The 15,416-nt window shown below is 37.8% G+C and overlaps 1 protein-coding gene across 1 annotated transcript in view; it reads right to left on the reverse strand.

Annotated features, from left to right (window-relative positions):
- The window catches only part of BICRAL (BICRA like chromatin remodeling complex associated protein), a 34,600-nt gene that overhangs the window by 5,655 nt on the left and 13,529 nt on the right, over positions 1–15,416 (reverse strand). The window contains 10 exon segments of the mRNA XM_042468600.1: positions 1,637–1,739; positions 4,015–4,109; positions 4,499–4,644; positions 4,783–4,844; positions 6,163–6,263; positions 7,616–7,703; positions 10,719–11,426; positions 11,428–12,399; positions 14,155–14,223; positions 14,313–14,361. Of these exon segments, the coding sequence (XP_042324534.1) occupies positions 1,637–1,739; positions 4,015–4,109; positions 4,499–4,644; positions 4,783–4,844; positions 6,163–6,263; positions 7,616–7,703; positions 10,719–11,426; positions 11,428–12,399; positions 14,155–14,223; positions 14,313–14,361 (2,393 nt within the window).

A 15,416-nucleotide genomic window follows, 5' to 3' on the forward strand; every position in this document is an offset into this window, starting at 1 on the left:
ATTATTATTATTATTATTATTATTATTATTATTATTATTATTATTATTATTAACCTTTATTTATAAAGCGCTGTAAATTTACACATCTCTGCAACATCACATCTCTCGTGTTTCTCTGCAGCCCCACAAATATTACATTATTTTATTTTATGAAAGAGATCTGATTACTGTACAGAAGACCCTCCAGCTACCTGTATCTGCCTTTGAGGAGGTGGCAATGGCACTCCTGGTCAGTTGGTCACATCTATCTCTAGTCTCACATTCCTCTCCAGCCTCACAAATGTACAGCCTCACTACTGTACATATTACACTACTTGTGTTGTAGCACCAAAAGCTTCAGATCTTGAAGCATTTTGGATTTCAGAATTTCAGATAAGAGAGCATCAGCCTGTATAGCCAAAATGGCACCACCACCAACAAAAAAAGAAGGTATCCATCAGCTAAGGGAAATCCCAAGATTTACCACGTGGGACACATCTGTAGAAACACTATAAAAGAGGTAGAAACATAGTCCAGAAGACTAACCATGTTCAGTCACCAGTGATTGCTGAATAATTGTTAGAAGGAAAAAATGCAATTGCAGGGAAGGAGAATCATATCAATTTTATCAATTTTATTTACAGTCTTTGACCAAAGCAATTTCAGGGAAGAAAAATGAAATAAATGGCTGGGATCGAGCAGGAGTACCCATAATGAACACCTCAGTTATAGGACTTGTTTCTGTATACAATGGGCCTTTGGTAAATGCATACAGTAAAATGGTGTCTTATATAAAATGGCAAAATCAAGGTTTGCTTTCTGGAATATTATATATATAATATTTTCAAGCCGTGGACGCTTGAATCTATAGATAAAGAATCCATGGATTTAGAGGGCCAACTGTACTAACAGCAATCCTAATTTGCTGTGGCCAACCTTATATAAGGAAAATGGGACCAGTTATGAGTAGAGAGGGGATACATCATGTGGACATACACATTAATATTTGGAGGGGGAAATCTAGATAGTCCAATAGTGCCTGGGAGACACAAAATGGGGGAGTCAGAAAAATGGGAGGGGGGAGAAAAGAGGGAAGGGAAAACAGAGGGTGGAAACTTGAACAGCAGCACTTTATACTGCAGCATTTTGTTCCAAGTCTCAGTTTTCAAAGTATTTTTGTTTGAATGCTAAAACATTTTTTGCCCAATAAATATACCAGTTTTATCATTATGAACTATTTATTAACAGCATGATCCTGTACACAGGTACTTAAAGGAAATCCCCCTGTGTTCAGTAGGACTTATTCCCAAGTAAGTCCATACAGGACTGTAGAATTAAAGCAGTAAATAAAATTTAGACTTCACAAATAGAATAGTACTGTATTGCATATATTTTAAACCCTAGACTCTTTTCCCTCCAAGAAAGAAAATATTTTTCCCCTTTGGTTCCCCAGTCTCCAGATATTGATGATGGTGGGGATGATGTTAAAAGTTGTTATAAATAAATATTATTATTGGTGTGGATAATTACCTATTATCCAAAAGTATTAATCCTTTCCAACATTATAACTTTATTTTTGGTTAAAAACAGCAATGTTATACCAATTGAATTCATTATATGTATTTGTTTAATTAGTTTTGAAACAGTAATATCCTACCAGGATCAACTATTGCAAGACGTTTATCACGGGACAGAGATTGTCTTTCTTCCTGGTTAAACATCCTGTCAATCATGACCATTTCTGCAGAAGGGTTTATCCTCTGGGGGGAAAAAACACTTTTTATGTTAGGAACAAGTTTCACTTTTTCAGGTTCATGAAGCAGCATGAATCTCTACCAATACTACAAAATATCATTGTCCATTCAACAGATACAATCAGGTTGAAAATTAATTATAGTTTTGTTTAAAACAGGAAAAAAATGAGTATGTCATTCACTGTAAAACATTAATCTAAATTGTTGCTGTGTAATTAATCTAAATGGTCATTGTTAATTCACAGACTATCACAATATGCCCAGGTATATTATTGCCTAGTGAGTCACCCCTAGCAAATGTATTATTTTAAAGCTTAAGACAGTACTTTAAACAAATTGCTAATTATTTTATACACTTCACAAATAAAGTGTACTGCTCTAAAACATTTAGAACAATCCTAACTTTCAAATTCAGTGAATGAGTACAACCATAATGATTGGAGATGCCCACTAACCAGCAGGAAGGAGCCCAATGGTCAAAGGGCGATCACAATTACATACTTTCAATGGTTCTCATGCCAAAGTAAGCATTGCCCCCTAATAGTCTGGCATATTGACACTGTTAATATTTGCACCACTTCCCATCAGGCATATTCTGAGCCGCTTTTAAATGACTGTGTGTTCACCTTTTTAAAGCCGTGAGTGAGAGAGACAGCAAAGTTTTCAGGACTTTTGCACAGGGTGCCTATTCTCTCACCCCACCCCCTCTCTTTATTTATTTTCATTTTTATGCCACCTTTCTCCCAGAAGGGACTTAAGGCAGCCCACAAGATTCTCTCTAATGTCATGGCAGATTAAAAGAAAAGGGAGGTAGCAATCTAGCCATCATAGATTTACTGGTAATGAAAAGGCATGATAGATTTTTTTTTAACTGAAAGGCTGAAACAGACTGGTCCCAAAAGCCAGGTAGGTGCTGCAGCAACCACATGCCACAGCCCCACTCCAGTTTTTTTCCGGCACAAAAAGAGGCGGCAAAATGCCACTTTTCTGCCGTGGCAGTGCCTTTTCAGCATTCCTGCGGTGTGTGGTGTATGAATGCCATGCTGCCTGTGCACCGGAACGCTGCCCACCATCTGGGCAGGCGGGCTGCGTGACGCCAGTTTCGGGGCGACATCAGGCTATGCATCATCCATACACCACGCCCCCACACCTCTGGGAAGCTGTCATATTGTGCCGGTCTGTACCAACCCATAGACACCATTTTGAAGATGTCTCTCTCCATCTACCTTCTGAATTACCTATATAATATATTCACAGCAACTAAAGATAATCAATAGCTGAATGCATCAGAGAAGGAAGTACTTTTGTGACATTGCTCTTGAGAAGCAAGTCTCTAAGAAGCCTACAGAGAAAGACTGAATTACCATGCAAATATTCCTGCTCAGACTATGCTATTCCCGCATGGCTAACTATGAAATTGCCAGGAAAATTTGAGTAGCATATCTTACAAAGGGAGACAGACAATTCCCTAGCCTCATAGTCCTTGCCTGTCATTAATGTCTCCAGCAGAGGACTATGCTCACCAGAGAGAACAGCTGAAAGTCCCTAGCGTGTTGGTGCAAAAAATTCACAATACATGACAATATTTCCTTTTTCTTTTAGAACGTTTTTGTAAACTCTTATTACTGAAAGGCTAAAGAAGAATGTTGAGTTGGGAGAGCTGGGCCGTGGAGTTAGATGAAAGCTACACATATAAATACATACATATGGTGACACAGACACATATAGGCTGTAGGCCAAACTAGGTATGACATTAATCACACAGGTCCAAAACACACTGCAAAAATAATCTGGTTTGAAACTGCTTTAACTGCCCTGGCTCATAATAGGGAATCCTGGGCATTGTAGTTTGTTATGGCATCAAGGTTCTCTGACAGAGGCAGCTAAATGTTTCACAAAACTACAGTTCCCAGAATTCCCTAGCATTGAGCCAGCACAGTTAAAGCAGTCTCAAACTGTATTATTTCTGCAGTTGTTTTGGACCATAATTAGCCCAGACACACAAAACTTTTCTTTAACAAATAACAGACGAAGGAAGGGAGTGGGTTTAAACCGTTTCCTGCCACTGAGGTCCCTATCAGAATTGTGCCCCTGCCCCATGCCTGCTATTTACAATAAGAGGAAAAGTTAAATCTCACACTCACACAGGCTTGATTCCAGCTCAGCCTTCTGACCTGTCTCATCCATGGTATTTGCTAAAGTAAAGCTTACATACATACGAGGGTTAATCATGCCATTTTAGTGTAAGTAACATAAAATCCATCTGTTTTATTAGTCTTACCATTGCGTCTTCCAAGAGCAGACATCTGTATTTGTTTAACATAGCCTGGGTCCTTTTCAGAAGCTGTGTGGCTACAGATTCAAATTCGTTATCGACTGAAAATACATAGAAAATACATTTAGACTCTATTGTATAATTTTATATTTGTATTACTCCTTCATTTCCTCTTCCTCTCTCCCTTCCTCCCTCCCTCTTTCTATATATTATATTGTATGCCTTTGATAGGGTTCACCGTTTTTGTTGGTTTTACTTGTACAGTGTCATGCATATTGATAGTGCTATATAAATAAATGGTGGTGGTGGTGGTGGTGGTGGTGGTGGTGGTGGTGGTGGTGATAAATGTTCATAACTGAAACAAGCCTTTCCAATTCCTCCTCCATGCATTTACCTAGCAGATGCCATTAATAATAAATAAAATGTCATCCATTTTATTTATAAACTCACAAGCACAAGTTTTTGCAACCATTTGAAAAGAGAGCATTACCTTTTCTTAAGTCTTCTTCTGTTGGCAAGGATCCCTGGCACACATGATATGAGAGGAGTCTCTGGACTGCATCATTTAAAGATCTAAACTGACTTTTATCAGGGGTTACAGCATGTGTCTGGTCCTTCTGCAACTGTTGTAGAATACTGATGGAAAGATTGCTATTGTCAGTTGTTTACTATAAGACCATAGATATGCAAAAACTTGATAAAAATTGAGGGTAACAGAGGGGGAAATCTCTTTAAAGTTAAAGTATGAATAAAGCAACAACAACAAAAACTTACAAGGTGCCTTTTGTTAGCTGTTTAGCAGCAGGTCTCTTTTGTCCTATTGTATGACCATCCACCTAGGTTCAACATATATCATATTACAATAAAATAGTTTACTTTTATAAAAACAAGTTACAGTTTTGTGTACATTACCCAGTGGGAATAAAATTCTTGTAAAATATCAATACAAACTATCTAAACATTTTCTTGTAAGATACAAGTAGCATGACTTAAAGGTAAAGGTAGTCCCTTGACATGAATGTCGAGTTGCAACAGTGCTCATCTCCATTACCAAGCCGAAGAGCCAGTGTTGTCCGCAGACGAGGCCAGTGGTCATGTGGCCAGCATGACTGCACCAAATGCTGTTACCTTCCCTCTGAAGTGATACCTATTTATCCACGTGCATTAGCATGCTTTCCAACTGCTAGGTTGGCAGAAGCTGGGACTAGTGACAGGAGCTCACCCCATCATGCAGCACTCAGGCCTTGAACTGCGAACTTTCCAATCTTCCAATCATCAGAAGTGGCGTCTTAACACATCCCTTATATAGCATGACTATGTATTGCTAAATATACAAGTCTGGCTTATCAAAAGATTGCAATTCTATGTATGCTTTTCCATGAGTACATTTATTAATATGTCCCATCTCAGTAGGATATATCTACAAATAAAGAAGCACAATATTATGCTGTATACTTTAAAAGCTGAACCACACAACACTACATGTGCCTAACGCGAGAATGGCAATAGTCAGAAGATACATTAATGCTACATGACACATCACAATGTCACATTAGTACTGTAGTGACATTCCACCAATGAACAAGCACAAACTTTACATAAAAATAATGAAGTGTGATTATTTGATTCTGCTGAGAAACAAGTGATCAGTTGGCTACTTGAAAATATTCTGCCTCTTTAGTTTTATGTAATGTTTAAAATAAAATACCCTAGCAAACTTTCTTAATGGAAGACTGATCATTACTGATAATTATTTTTACCTAGAGCAGAAGTGGGCAAACTGTAGGTCCCCATCCCCCCCAAAAATTACATTGAATTTAAAAGGCCCCTTGCACCCTTGCAAGGCTACTGGGGACATTTTGAAGGTTTTCTGCTCTTAGCCTATTTTTAGCTATAGGGTCCTGCTCTCCAAAAATACAAGTTATTTCTTGTTTGAAAAAAGGCCCCTCCTGGATCTCAAAAAACAGAAAAGAGGGAAAACAACAAGAAACATGGGCAGTCACTCAAGATCCAGTGAAAAGTATGGGCACACCTCTGAAAGTTGCCCACTCCTGATATATATAATGATATAAAAAGGAAATCATTGGTGTACTATTAGCCTAGTAGATTTTTCACTACAATGTACATGTAAAAGGGGGGGGGGGGGGTTCATACCTGCATATTTGGCTGGACATGAGATGGTCCTCCTGCTTTTTCTTGATGTGGCAGAGCTGTTCCTACAGATTGTTGTATTGTTTTGCCCCCTGAATCTTGTCCTGTAAGTACATGCATTATGAAAAATTCTCAATGAAAACAAAACAGAACAAAATTCTAAACATAATTTGGGGTCTTCTGCCTAAACAGTTGAATGAATGGTTTTAAAATATTTGCCTTTAAGCATAGATATGTATTGAGAAGTGCATTTATATAACAGCTGTAGCCATATAATACACTGTATTGTACAACATGCAGTTGTTATATAGAGACTTTAGCAATTAATGGACTGAATGTACAAATATTTATAAACTAATGAGATAATCCATATTATGAGTCTGTGAGATACAAGCATACATCTTAGCACTTGTCACTCAGTGGAACCTAAGACCACCTAATAATGCAATCCTCTTGTCTTACAGAGCATGACAGTGACCTGAGAACAGACCAGATCTCCCCCACCATCAAGAAAGAGCGAAGATCTCACATCAGAAGTGGAGATATAACCTTGAAATTTGCTTCTGAGCCCCTGAGAAACCTCTGCAGCCCTTACACCTAACACTGGGATGTGCAGCTTCCATAAAATGCGAGGCTGCATTAGCCACATAGAATCTCTGGGGCCAAAACTCTGTACAGCACCAGAGAAAAAAAGTGTTACCATTCAAACCCAGTGATTCTGCTGATGTGGAAACACAGAATTCACGGTATTGTCTCATAGGCAATTGGTAACTTAGCTGGTGGGGTAGTGTCTCTATCTTTTTAGTCCTACAAGAACATTCCATCAGTTCTTGAAAAGACACATCCCTGTATTTCTACCACTGACCATTACATCTTTTCTTGAATGTTTGAAGGACCTTTATGTGTCTGAAAATATATGGTAAACATGTTATGAGATTCTCCTCCAATCTTGTCTCCCACATCAAGTTAGGCACACTCTAGGAATCCAATCATGTTTTAAGGTAAACATTTTAGAAGATCATGCATGCATGCACATGTTTCTGAGAAATTACTGTTTAAGTAATTTTAGGAAACAGTTCCAGAATATACATGCCTTCACTCTATTATTCTGGCACTACATTTTCATATATATCACTGCATGATGAGTACTCTATTAAACTCATTCATCTTTTTTGACAGTTATATGGGAACCAATTAAATATGTTGAAGGAACATGGAAATCTATAAAGTAGATTTGTCATTTCTCATCTTTTAACCTTATGCAGACTTTATTTCTATACATATGTCTAATCTTATATCTATGTATACATCACAAAAGCACAACTATAAATATTAACCTATGAATTCAAACTCTTCAAATAATATTTAAGACAAGAGCACAAAACATTTTTGTTGGAATGTAAAGAGAAATCAATTTCATACTCAAGAAGTTGTGGATAACTATTTTAAAAATTACCTAGAAGACTTGTTAGCTGAGGTTGTCTCAGGCTATCCTGTGATTTTGATGAACCTGAAGAGGTCAGGTTTGTAACTTTTTTTTGAGCCTGTAAAGACACCACAGATTACCACATTGATAATTAAAGGTAAAAGGTAACTAAAAACTAAAGTCCCACATAGAAACATCTTTAAGTCTGATTTTATTAGCTTGCATTATTGGTAACATTAATCTCTGCAAGGAGTATTTGAATTCATTTATCTGACAGATTTCTACCCAATGATCCAGCCATTTCTAGCTTCATTATTACATCATCAGTGAAATTTTATTCAGGTTGAAGCCACACGGTGGTGCATATTTGTTTAGAAATAAGCCCACTGAATACAATTGGGCTTACATGCAATTCAGCAAGTGTAGGATCAAGGTTGTTAAGACACTCACATATGATGCAAAAATAATCAGGAATTTATCTGACACTCTCCTTTTTAAGTTTCTGCTCTGGCAAATGACATACATGCCACTACATGGTGTTTTGGGTATAGAAGGAGTATGCAGAGATTTGGGTCTCCACCTGGTCTGGGGTCCAAGAAATGGAACCAGTTTTTTACTGTCTTGTATGTTCTTGATGTGTGCATCCTGATTTTGAATTGTGAAGTCATTCGCTTCTGAAGACTATTGAGGTCAGGCTGCAGATGGTACGTTAAATCTATTTATACCCCCAAATCCTATTTGAACTGGTACACACATCTACAGTATGTAGGACAGTTCAGGCACATTATTCTTAGTTTATTAAATCAAGAAAAAGTTATATGTGTGTGCTTTCATCATGGACTTCAAACCAGTATATAAAACTAGGAACAGATCCTAATTCCATATTCTCGTTTGTAATCTAAGATTAAACAAGTTTTCTAAATGGTATGCAATGGGAAACTATGCTTTAACACACTCTACAGTGTTCATTTTTGCCACACAAGTGAAATAGGAAGAGGGAGAGAGAAATGCACCACTGCAACAATCATCTCAGTCCAATAAACCATAGTTTGTTTGACTGTGGGCCCAAACAGACAGACCACAATAAAGCTGCTTCAGGCCACTTTGGAGGTAAGCTGTTTAAATGACACACACATCTTAAGAGGACAGAAGCTGCGCCAAAGCTGTGCTTCCGGCCTCTTAGGACACAAGCATCATTTAAAGAGCATACAGTACCTCCAAAGTGACCCAAAGCAGCTTTATTTTAGCCTGTCTATTCAGGCCCAGAGATTATTACTTCTAAATGAATTATGAATATTATCATAGATACAAAACCCATTCCAAGAAATTTTCCTGCTGTTGCAACAAATCTTATGATCATATACTCATGTATAAGTCTAGAAATTTTAGTTTGAAAATTGAACCAAAAACCTGGGTTGACTTATCTACAGGTGAATGTAAGTACCATACTTTCACATTTTTTTTAAAAAGGTACTATCCCTTCCTCTGAATAGAGTGACAAAAGGCGAGATCTTAGTCTGTCCCAGGCGCACCTAAAAGAAGGACTGACCCCTTCTACTCTCTGTTGCAGTGCAACTCCTGATCTTTCTGAATGTTTGGGGGGCAAAATGCTGTTGATGGCAGCTCTTTGGTGCTTCCTATCAAAGGAGCACTGACAGGCTTTAAATAAGACGTTTGTGTATGTTTGCCAGCTTTTCTGGGTTAAAATCAAGCAGAGTTATCATATTAAAGTTAAAGAGTATAATAACTGCTGTTGTCGCCATTTTCTTTGCTTTGCTTTTCATTCTTTTTGACAAGTGTGTGCACTTTCTTAGCCTTGCTCATGTCTGTTCACATCCAGAACACATCATGTAGCCACAGTTTACCACAGTTCCTTCCTCATCCACCCAACCTTAGGGTGACCACAAAGAGTTATGCCCGCTGGAATTTTGTAAGCTCTTTGGCATTGTATTCCTTTGCTTTGTCTTTTACATCCTTTGTAACATGCCCCTATGTTTTACCCTTGACTTATCCGCAGGTCATATCAAAATCCATAATTTTGCCCCCAAAGCCTGCTCTCGACTTATACATAAAGTTGACTTACAGTCAAGTATATATGGTAATTACAGTGTTACCTTGGTATCTGTGGCCATTTGGTTCCAGGAACCCCCATGGATACCAAAATCCATGGATATTCAAGTCCCATTAAATACACTGACATAATAAAATGGTGTCCCTTATATAAAATGGTAAAAACAATGTTTGTTTTTTGGAAATTAATTTTTTTAAAATAATTGCAAATTACAATGAAAGACAATGGCCATAGTGAGATGTCACACTAACCCAGAGATAGGGAACTCGTGGCCCTCCAGATTTATTAGTACTACAATGCCCATAGTCACTCACCATTTGCTTTATTGGCTCAGTTAATGAGAATTGCAGTTCAAGAACATCTGGAGGACCACATTCCTTCTTCTGCATTAAACAATATTTTAGTGATAGTTTAGTGTGACAAGCTGAAAACGAGATTTGCAATTGTGTATTCGTCCTTTCTCTCTCTTCCTAAATGCAGCTGAAGGAAAGATACTAGAATCTTTTTCTTCCATTTTTAAACAGCAATTTATGTTATATCCAAATATATTTACAATATGTTTGATCTTAACGATGACAAATTAAACCAGTTTGAAGTTGGTTTCTTCCAACTGCCCATAATTAAGAATAACTACAGTTTTTCAAGATGGTCAATTGTCCAAACATGAGTAAAAATTTCCAAATCTCCTTTTGATTGCACTAGAAGAGAAAGGGAAAGTGTACATGCTTGCATCACACTCCAAACTGAGTCTTGTTCTACAAAACTATTATTTAAATATAGCCTGCATTTTAAATGAATTAATATCTAAACATTATGGTATCACTTTTAGCAAACACAAGATTTTTTGAATTCATACAAATAATCATTCCATCCTAGGAAAACTGATGTTAACATGAATTCTGCAGATTTTTTGTGAAGCTGGGCATCTACAAAACAATAAAAAATATACAAAATATTTACAAGTTGGAAAGTCAGGTCATACAATAACAGACAAACAAGCTTCTTAAAATGTTTTCTTAAAATACAATGATTATAACCCTTTAAGCATGCATGAGTCCATACCTGGGAAAAGGAAAACTGTGGTTGGGTTGATGTGTGACTAAAGGTGTTGACAGACTTGGAAGAAGAAACTGGAAGACGATGTGAAACACTGACTGCCAACTGCATTCTATTTTGCTGTGTAAGTTGATCACCAGCAAAATTTCCTCCTGAAGCAACAGTCTGGGCTGCGGGCCCAATGCTGGGATGTGCTGTGGCAGAAGAACTCACAGCAGTAAATCGGCTGTTTGAACTGGTTGACTGTCCAGGAGACATGGTGGTAAAGCTCGTTCTACTTTGGGAAATGTTTCCTTGGCTAGGGGATAAATGTAACACACCAGGAGATGCCTGTTGTAGTGGAACCTGGCCACTAACAATTTGAGAAGTCCCGTGGTTTACTATAACTTGACTTCCAGGTGCTGAAAACGTCTGACCGGAAACTAGCTGAACAGCATTCTGATTATTCAGCATCTGTCCTGAATATGACTGGTTAGTTCTTAGCATATTTGCAGAGTTCCTGTTTATCATAACATGATCAGTAGATACTTGACTAGAAACATGCTGGGAAGGCTGATTTTGAAGAAGCTGTCCATTTATAGTCTGGACATGGTGAACTGAATTAGGATTTACTGACAGACTTGTGGGTATAAGAAACTGATTCTGAGGTGCATGAGACTGTCCCATTGGAGAATGGATAACAATACTACCACTGGCATTGCTTACTGTTTGGGGGGGTAACTGATTTTCTTGAGTTTTGTTGACTAACAATATTAACAGACATGTGTGGACCGACAACTGAATTCTGAGGTGAGTTTGATGAAGCAAAAGGAATTCCTTGCTGCACATGATGCTGCTGGATTCCCAAGTTATTCACATTGTAGGTGGTTTGTTGACCCATCTGAATAGGCTTTGGTTGAATATTGATAGGAACTTTGTTAGAATTTGGAGCAAGGCCCCTCTGTATAATGATGTTATGCACAGGCAAAGATGTTTGAAAATTTGTACTATTAAATGGAACAGTTACAGGTTGTGCTACTGGACTTGAATTTGAGTTGCCAAACAATGTGTTACCATTAGGAGTTTGTCTGTGAACCAAGAGTCCACCACTCATGTTTGCAGGTGCTTGCTGCCCACTACCCTTCAATATAATATGAGATCCGTCAAGATTATTGATGGTCATCATGGAAGGTTGATTACTAAACGAACCAATTAGTTGTATCTGTCCAGAACCACCAATCTGACTACTATTTGACAAATGCTGGCTGGGAACACTGATCCCCACATGTTGCATAAAGCCATGGTGCACACCAACTGTATTGCTTGTGAAAGATGCTCCAACGGGTTGCTGAACCACTTGAGTAACTCCTATAGGTTGCAGCGTCTGACCTGAGTAATTAGAAACATTAGAAGCCTGAGTAAAAGATGCTGATGAGGAAGGATGAAGCTGAGTTTGTGCAAACTGTTGGTTGGAGCCTATGTTGGCATCCAGATAAGCCTCTTCTGCCAAAGTCTGTTCAGTAATATTAGCTTCCTGTAGAGATTTCTGGAGGATATCAAATGGCTGATCTTCACTGAGATCAGGCAATGGAGAAGATTCAAGTTCATCATCAAGAAACTGAAGGCTACTTGGCAACTGTAGTCCATCACTAGGCCCCTCTCCAAGCTGACCACTCACACCTTTGATTGATGACTTAGGGTCAGAGCTCTAAAAGGGAAAAAAATGGTATAGATCAAATCAATTTGTTTAAAATTGTGTTGAATATTGATTGTTTCATACTATGTTTTTTTCCTCTTTCTCCTTCAAAACATTCCTCAAAAATGCCAGCTAACACTGCCAATACTAAACATGACAAGCATACAGCAGGATGCAAGACGCTGGCATTTTTAAAGAAGGTATGGAAATGAAATTAAGTAAAACACTTACCTTAATTCAAATGATATCTTTCTTTGGACATTTTGTAAATAATAGATGAACAATAAAATGTTACATTTTGTTGTAATTTAAATCTTGCATTTCAACGTAAAATCTTATTATCAGGACCCCACTCATATACATACAATTTAACTTATCTGACTAGCTGAAACAAAATAGATGACCAGAGGGTGGAAAGTTAATGATCCTAAAATCATAGAATCATAGAATCGTAGAGTTGAAGAGACCACAAGGGCCATCCAGTCCAACCCCTTGCCATGCAGGAACTCTCAATCAAAGCATCCCCAACAGATGGCCATCCAGCCTCTGACTTCCTAGGAAGGAGACTCCACTACACTCCGAGGGAGTGTGTTCCACTGTCAAACAGCCCTTACTGTCAGGAAGTTCCTCTTAATGTTGAGGTTGAATCTCTTTTCCTGCAGCTTGCATCCATTGTTCCAGGTCCTGTTTTCTGGAGCAGCAGAAAACAAGCTTGCTCACTCCTCAATATGACATCCCTTCAAATATTTAAACAAGACTATCATATCACCTCTTAACCTTCTCTTCTCCAGGCTAAACATCCCCAGCTCCCTAAGTTGTTCCTCATAGGACATGGTTTCCAGACTCTTCACCATTTTAGTCACCCTGCTTTGGACACGTTCCAGTTTCTCAACATCCTTTTTTAACTGTGGTGCCCAGAACTGGACACAATATTCCTGTCACCAAATACTGGAACTATCAGCCTGGATCACAAAATGGGGATGTGGCTGATACACCAAAAAAACAGAATTCTTTAATTACACTAAAGCCAGGTATCAGAGTTCCTAGGGTATCAAGAGCATCACGTCAGCCAACTTCCTCTTCCATCTCTATGAGAGAGCTATTACACACTTAAGAAATACACTCCACCTATACCTAGAGCACCTGAAGAACCTCTGCTCCTAGATGTTTCCCATGCACATAATATAATCCACTTACATACCTAGAGTGTGTAGAGCCCACAGGACTAAAACATGGAAGACCAACTACCTATTGTAACCCCATCATCTGGTATACAGTATCAATTATTTGCTGTGAATATGTCTGGGGAACAAGTATTTATCTTTCAGATTAAATGGATCCCCCTTAGACCATTAGAACTGATTTCTGTATCCAAAATATTCCATACCTCATGCTTCACATGTGCAAATGAGAAAGAATTGCACTCAGAAATATTAAGGATACAGTGGACCCCTGGTATCCGCTGAGGTTTGGTTCCAGGTCACCCCATGGATACCAAAATCCATGGATGCTGAAGTCCCATCAAATACAATGACATAGTAAAATGGTGTTCCTTATATAAAATGGCAGTTGAATCCATGGATAAAGAATCCGTGGATACAGAGGGCCTACTGGAAATCACTGTTTAAAAATTACACATACACACCAAAACAGATTTATAAGATAATCAAATCCTATATCTATTCTATTAAATTACAAACAGTACCAAAATAACAAGCCAGAACTGCAAACTCAAAATAAAATTCAACATTTTTCTTATATACTTACACTAGCATTGGCAAAAATGGAATTTGAGTTGGCTGCAGAGTATCCTGCATTAGTCAAGTCTTCGTTATTCTGTTACAGAACAGAGAAAATAACATTAATTAACAGTAGTACAGCTATTAAAATTAGATCTACATTTAATACATCAGAATATGACTTACAGATTTACTGCCTGCTCCATGGAGGAAATAATTCAGTGCCTGTGTATCTCTTTAAAAAACACAAAAAAGGAAGATGAGAGATATACAACTCTAAAATGCTTGCAATTGTTTTCATATTCTACACAAAAAAACCTGACACAAATGTCTAAAGTCCCTTTAAATTATACAATCTGAAAAATGAGACTGTGGTCCCCAAATACCTAATCTGGAACACTCAACCAGAAGCAGAAACCTGAGTTATTTTCAACAAGCAACAGCATAAATTGAATTAACTATATTATAATATTATTTAACTATCAATTATTCCATTAAAACTTTTAAAAAGAGCTCTCATCCTGTTATTATCATGGTTATTTATGTCTGCTCCAGGAATAATTGTGGGCAGGAGCAGCTTCTAGAGAGCCACATCTAGTGGTTTCAGTGTTAGACTTGGACTCTTGAGAGTCCAGGGTATAAATCCCCACTTGGCCACGGAAACCCGCCTTCGGCAAGTCCCACCCTATCAGCCTCAGACAAAAGCAATAGCCTCCTTTCAACAAATCTTGCCAAGAAACTCCCATAATGGATTTACTGTATAGTTGAAAATCAAAAACAATTTGAAAGCACATAACAACAACAACAGCAACAACCAGCTCTAGATTTTTATATTTTATTTTATTTGCACTGTTCGCCAGAGACCTCTAGGGAATAGACCTCATTTCAAGAATTAAGGAAGATTAGAAGGCACTTGCCATTACATATTTAATTTTAAAAAGGTTATTTCTGACTAATGATCACATAGCATCTGGAGGTTTTCTGTCTTCTCCTCAAAAGAGATTTTTGGAGACATCAAAACTAGTGTTTTCAGCATAGCTCTTCTGTGTCTTTCTCTGTTGCCATGCATGTGTGATGCACTTTAAAGACAAGGATATAGGAAAGTGGTCACTTTCTATCCATTTCATAACCTCCATAGAGGCTGTATGTAGCCCGCTTGCTTAGTTGTTTGTTTGTTTACATTTGTCATATATTGACAATATATGACCATATAACACCAATATTGACCATATAACACCAATATTGAAGTCACTCCACTGTCTGCCTATTAGTTTCCAGGCACAGTACAAG

The sequence above is a fragment of the Sceloporus undulatus genome, chromosome 1, assembly GCF_019175285.1.
Source record: "Sceloporus undulatus isolate JIND9_A2432 ecotype Alabama chromosome 1, SceUnd_v1.1, whole genome shotgun sequence".
NCBI classification, from domain to species: domain Eukaryota; kingdom Metazoa; phylum Chordata; class Lepidosauria; order Squamata; family Phrynosomatidae; genus Sceloporus; species Sceloporus undulatus.